Source organism: Alnus glutinosa, chromosome 14, assembly GCF_958979055.1.
Source record: "Alnus glutinosa chromosome 14, dhAlnGlut1.1, whole genome shotgun sequence".
In the NCBI taxonomy this organism is placed as follows: domain Eukaryota; kingdom Viridiplantae; phylum Streptophyta; class Magnoliopsida; order Fagales; family Betulaceae; genus Alnus; species Alnus glutinosa.
The window spans coordinates 22,248,376-22,255,075 of record NC_084899.1 but is presented as its reverse complement, the minus strand read 5'-3'; the positions used below and the strand labels follow the sequence as shown (position 1 = coordinate 22,255,075).

At 40.5% G+C, this 6,700-nt stretch overlaps 1 protein-coding gene across 1 annotated transcript; it reads left to right on the top strand.

Moving 5' to 3' along the window:
- The first annotated feature begins 1,785 nt into the window (after positions 1 to 1,785).
- On the top strand, positions 1,786 to 4,583 carry LOC133856820 (B3 domain-containing transcription factor ABI3). Its single transcript, XM_062291862.1, has 6 exons — positions 1,786 to 3,483; positions 3,724 to 3,816; positions 3,893 to 3,993; positions 4,120 to 4,166; positions 4,262 to 4,338; positions 4,443 to 4,583. Exons 1-6 carry the CDS (start codon positions 1,786 to 1,788, stop codon positions 4,581 to 4,583), a joined length of 2,157 nt encoding a protein of 718 aa, XP_062147846.1.
- Positions 4,584 to 6,700: the final 2,117 nt, after the last annotated feature.

Below are 6,700 nucleotides of genomic sequence, written 5' to 3'. Positions count from 1 at the left end.
CCCGCTGCTCCGTTCAGATAAAGACGGATTGAAACGGAAGAACGCGGTTATGGGTACGTGGTGGGGGATCGATAGGGACGAGAAAGGTTAAAGTAGGTTACGTCAGAACTGCGTGTACATGGTCCACACAGAGCAGAAAACTACGAACTCCGCCGCTTCACCAACGAATCCGGCTAGACAACCTTGTGTGAGACCAATAGAAAGTGATCGAGTCGGTCCTTTCTTTCTCTCTCCAGAGAGAGAGATAATGAGAACAGTCAAACTTATGTTGTGAGCACGTGTGAAGGGTTGAGTGTCAAATAAATAAATAAAAGTAAATAATTAATATACATAAGCTTAAATGTTTTAGTTGGAATCTTGTTCAATATTTGTTCTTGATAGACTCTTTATATGTTCGATCTCTCTCTAACAAAGTTCATTTTTCACTTAAAAGAGTATTCTTTTAGAGATTTTAATTAATTAATTGTTTTGGGTTACGTCTAAAGTCAACTTCTTTAATTTAAAGGTGTTCGTGATAATTGGATCGTCTTGGATCTAGTTTTTCTGATGTACGCCATCTGTTAGCTTTACTTGCCCTTTTGCTTTCATGTAGCTAAGCGTTTGTTACTTTGTTATTATGGTTCTCTTTGGCTTTTATGTCGTCTTGTTTTTTAAGATTGGTTGTGGATCCTTTTTGTTCTTGCTAAGTTTTTTAAAACATTATTACTTAATTATTTTAAGGAAAAATTTATTGTTAGTGCATGTGTGAGTCTTACACATTAAAGAAAAACAAATAAAATAAATTGAGAATATACTAAAACTTTTGAGTTAGAGTAATACCGTCCAAATATAAATGAGTAATGATTCAACATTACTAAAACATACAACTTTTTATTACTTTACTTATGTGATAAGGAAGTTCTTCACATTAATTTATTTTTAAAAATTAAAAAAACTCAAAAAAAAAATAGATAGTTTCCGTTGCCATTTCAAATAGGACCATATTCCATTTCGGATGTGCCAACTTTCTTTCAATCCCCCCTGTTGCTCATAAAGGCACATGCACCGATGGTGTCACCATTCAGGTGGAAACACATGGCGGGTGGCACAGAATCCGGAGTGAGGCTGAGAAAGTATCGGCACCAGGTTTTGTTTTCTTGTTTCTTTCTGATCTTTATTAATCTCTCTCTCTCTCTCTCTCTCACAGTTAATGTGTAAAACCCCTTAATAGTAAAAAACACAATAAAAAGAAAAAAGAAAACGTTTTGAACTTATCTACCAAACGAGTGAGACAAGGAAACTTCTCGCAACAAACCAGAAGACACACATGGGGGTTGAGTTTCAGAAAGGTTTTAAGCATGTGGGTGTCCCCAAAACAGTCATGCTGTTCATTGGCTTGCCATATTTGAGCCCACGGTCCCTTCATTTCTGTAAATCTACTGTAAAATTAAAATATATATATATATATATATTGTATTTGTGGATAGTGTTCTTGATTAATTCTTTGATCTGATAACGATACAATTAAAAAGCAATAAAGTTTTGGATTAGAGAAGAGAGGTCGCTTTCTTTGTTGGTAACTGGGTATCATTATATTGTTTATGTTATCCGTGTATTGTTGTTGATAGACAACCCAGATGCTTTATGTTGATTCTCTCTGTTGAGTATTTGATAGTAAAAGCGGGCCCTTCTCTCCTGCTTCCTTAATCGGAAACAATACTCTCTTGCACTTATCCGTACACAGAAAACACAATCCTTCCCTTTCTCTTTTTCTTTTTTCTCCTTTTTATGGTCATTTTTGATAATATGGAGAAACTGCAAGGTGAAGATTTGCATGCAGGGCCTGGAAATGATCCAAACCCTAGTGGGTTTAATGGTTTAGAGGAGCAAGAAGAAGCATTGGGTGTTGATGACAGACAGATCTGGCTTTCAAATGATCAAGATCATCAACTTCTTGCTGAGGTTCGTGATGGTTCAATGTTTTACAATGACTTCCCTCCTCTCCCAGATTTTCCTTGCATGTCATCATCTTCATCATCCTCATCGATTCCGGCACCAGTGAAGGCTATTATGTGCTCCTCGTCGTCTTCTTCGGCATCATCGTCTTCTTCGGCGGCTTCTTGGGCCGTTCTGAGGTCAGACGCAGAGGAAGATGTGGAAAAGAAGAACAATTACAACCATGATTCAGTGGATGCACCGCCGCCGCCGCCGTCTGCGTCAGCAGCCTTATCGTCGACCGCCTCCATGGAGATCTCTCAGCCACCTTATGACTGCCTTGAAGGCGTGGATTGTATGGATCTGATGGAGACTTTTGGGTACATGGATCTGGTTGAAAGCAACGATTTCTTTGATCCATCGTGTATCTTTCAAAATCATGAACACAACGCGCTAGAGGGTTTTCAACAAGAGCAAGAACATCATGAGCAGCTTCAGTTACAGAGTAACAACAACAACAACGAAGAGATCATCATCCATGAAGAGAAGGATGATCGGCAGCCTGATGACATGGCGACGGTGTTCTTGGAGTGGCTTAGAACAAACAAAGAGACGGTCTCTGCTGAAGACTTGAGAAGCGTGAGGATCAAGAAATCCACCATAGAGTGTGCCGCAAAGCGCTTGGGTGGAGGAAAGGAGGCCATGAAGCAGTTGTTGAAACTTGTACTTGAATGGGTTCAGACTAACCATCTTCAGAAAAGGCGCACCAAAGAATTAGCACTAACCACCAATTTTCATATTCCCAACCAATATTACCAAGACCTCCTCCAAAACCCTAACCCTAACCCTAATCTGAATTCTGAATCAAACCCAAACCCTTGTTTCCCCACCCAGCCCCCATGGATTCCTCAGCTGCCGCTGCCGCCTTATATGTCGGAGCCGACAGCGATAGTGGCGGCAGCTCCGCCGGCTTATCCTTCGATGGTTGGGTATATGGATGATCCTTACACAAATGGCCAAAGTCCTTACCCAGCTCCAACCGAGTATCACATGCAGCTGGACTCCTCACAGTCATGGCCTTCGTCACAGTTTACTCTGGTGTCTCATTACAACACATTTCCAGACAATAATATTCACCCGGCTCCACAAGCTTTTGCCAGCTATGGGAATCATCAATACCCGTATCAACAGTACTTTAATGGGCATGGAGATAGGCTTGTGAGATTAGGCTCTTCAGCTACTAAAGAAGCAAGGAAGAAGAGGATGGCGAGGCAAAGGCGGTTCTTATCACACCACAGGCACCATCACAATCACCATAACCAGCAAAATCAGCACCAGAACCAGAATATTACAGATCAGCATGCAAGGCTTGGGAACGACAGTTGCACCACCGCCGCAGTAGCTCAGCCCAGTCCTGGCAACTGGGTGTATTGGCCGCCCTCTGCTGCCGTTGGGGCTATTTCGGCCTCACCGGTGATGCCAATGGAGGTGGCAATGGGACATCTGGCAGATCGGACGGCCATGCAACCGCAGAATGTGCAGGGTAGGGTTGCACCAGACAGACGGCAGGTGGGTTCTTTTACTTGGTTTGATTTTCTTAGCTAGAATAAGTACTGCAATTACCGAGCAAATTTTTTTAGAGAGAGCAATTGAAAATGTGTAATTTTATTTTGTAAATTGCTATAGGACTGGCATAGGCGTGAAAACCAATCTTTGTATCAATTTCTCATTGAAAATTTCAGTACTTGTTGATATTTCAGTCCTCTAAATAATGAATGGTGCATCTGTTTTGTGGTTTTGATTGAACAGGGATGGAAACCTGAGAAGAACTTGAGGTTTCTTCTCCAGAAGGTATTGAAGCAGAGCGATGTGGGTAATCTTGGAAGAATTGTGTTGCCAAAGGTAATCTCTCTCTCCCTCTCTCTCTCTTATTGGAGGGCCAGTAATTTTTGGTTTAAATAACTTGGAATTTAATCAGAAAGAAGCAGAGACCCATCTTCCAGAATTGGAGGCAAGAGATGGCATTTCTATTGCCATGGAAGACATAGGGACTTCCCGTGTATGGAACATGCGCTACAGGTATTCTGTGGTTGAACTAAGTCATCATCTTAATTTGCCTGCCCTTCATTCTATCTTCATTTTAGCATGCACAAGCAAAATAATCACTGCTTCTTTTTTTCCCTTTTCCCTCTCATGGAGTTACAGGTACTGGCCGAACAATAAGAGCAGGATGTATCTGCTTGAAAACACTGGTGGGTATTTGCATTTTTGCCATCTGAAGCTTTATTAAAAATCAAAAAAAAAAAAAAAATTGGTTTTTTTAACTTATTTTCGTTGTTTATTTCAGGAGATTTTGTGAGGGCCAATGGACTCCAAGAAGGAGACTTCATCGTCATCTACTCAGACGTCAAGTGTGGCAAATATGTATACACCATCTCATTTTCTCTCTAATACTTCTTTATTTTTAACTTTTATATATATATTTTACATCTATCTTTAAGTTTTTTTGCTTTTTCTAAATCTCACAGATGATACGAGGAGTGAAGGTACGGCAACAGGGGCCTAAACCCGAGAGCAAAAGGCCTGGAAAATCGCAGAGAAACCAGCATGCAAGTTCAACCACTCCAGCTGGTGCGTCATCTTCACCCGCCGCACACAAAAAGCTGTGAAGTATGAGAGAAGAAAACAAAAGCAAACCCACATCAGCATGACACTTCTCTTTCATGCAAGAAGATAAATGGACAAATGGATGGCCAGGATATTCTGGGGTTGTTGGATTGTAGCCAGCCGTTGATTCCATTTTTTGGTTTTCTCATTCAACAGCCCACTTGATGCTGGTCACAGCTGCCGAGAGAGAAATGAGGAGCTGGGCACGCTTTTACTGTTGTTGGCTGGCTCGGTCAGTGCTCGGCTCTAGGTTTTAGATCTTAATTTGGTGTAAGATTTCCATAGTACTACTGTGCTTAGAGGTTCGTGTGTGTTAATTGTTTGTGTTGGGGTCCATTCTCATTTCTCACATTACACTACAGTTGTTTAAAGTTGCCATTCATACTTGGCATCACTTCATCGGAATATATATAAAAGATTAATGGACCATGTTGCAATCTCGTATGGCTTCTCGTTTAATTCTTTTGAAGCTGTTGGATCTTTCTTTGTTGGAAAATCTCCTCTTTTCTTCCAGTACTCCGACCCGAAGAGTAACTAGGACCAGTTTAATCACGTTGATATGAATCATGCAAAATCTTCACAATATATATATATTTAGTATATACAGCTAGAAGTTAACCCTACCATATATGGGGATGGGGAGTTGGAGATGGGAGATATATAGGAGATGATGTTGCAAAAACTTTATAATTAAGTTGCGAATGGTACTTTTCCTAGTTCTGATACGATAATCATATATAAGTGCTATAGTTTGAATATTGTTCGAACTTTTCATTAATCTAATGTGGAATATATATATATATATTACAGATTTTCATTTTGCCTATGAGTTTTAAGGGTGGTTCTCTCATGTCTCAACCGATCGAGAATATGCTCCTTTTTAGTACTCCATTCTCACGGAAGATGAAATTCAACGAGAGAGATCAATCTTATAAGCCTAGTTGTTTTGGAGAAGTGCATATACATTTTACAACATTGGTGTGCTTAACTCAAATTATTTTGATTTAAAAAAAAAAAAAAAAAAAAAAAAAAAAAAAAAAAAAACTCAATTTCTTTGTACTATGTTGGAACAGTACATAATGGGAACTGTTACAGGGGTTCCAATGTCTAGAGGGGGCACCAGCCTTCTATGAGGGCCTCGAGACAAAAGATAAATAAAGAGAAGACCTCAATTTTTTTCAGTAGGAATACTCTGTTGGGGGATTGAGAACATTTTATTACTGCTGCAAGAGTTCCATCTACACAGAGGTATGAGAAATATTTAAGGCTCCTACCACTCATTGGCCGTTCGAAGATTAGTGCCTTCAATGGGATCAAAGGCAGAATATGGAACATGATAAATTAATGGGTGGAAAGAGAAATTTTTGTCACACGCTGGAAATGAGATTCTCTTGAAGACAATCATCCAAGCCACTCCCACATATACTATGAGCGTATTCCAATTGCCAAAAGCTCTTAGTAAAGACATTAATTCTCTTATGTCCAAGTTCTAGTGGGGTCACAAGGAAAATCGTAAATAACATAGCTCGGATGTGGTGGAATAAAATGGGGATGAAAAAAGGTAGGGGAGGGCTTGGTTATAGAGAATTGGAGAGCTCTTTTAGCTAAGCAAGGTTGGTGGATTCTCCAACAGCCTAATACTTTGGTTGCTCGTGTCATGTGTGAGAAGTATTTTCCTAATGGTGTGTTTCTCACGTCCTGTTTAAGTAGGCACCCATCTGACGCAGGGCATAGCATTTGGAATGCCAAACCTTTGCTTCAGGAGGGGCTCATTTGGAAGGTAGGGACTGGGGAAAAGATCCGGATATGGCATGATAGATGGTTACCACCACCACACTTTAATTTGGTTTACACCCTCTGATCGGTTGGGGCCTGAAGCACGAGTCATGGAGCTAACTGATCGAGACACCAATTGGTGGAAAGTCCATCTAGTTTAGAATTTGTTCCCAGATGACATTGTTGAGAAAATATGTGGAATGGATATTTGCCCTTGGATGCAGCAGGATCAGATGATATGGGCAGGGACAAGGAATAGGCTGTATTCGGTGAGGAGTGCCTACCACTTGGAGCTTGTCCGCAGAGCTAGGACACTAAGTAGCTGCTCCTCGCCTCCTGATCA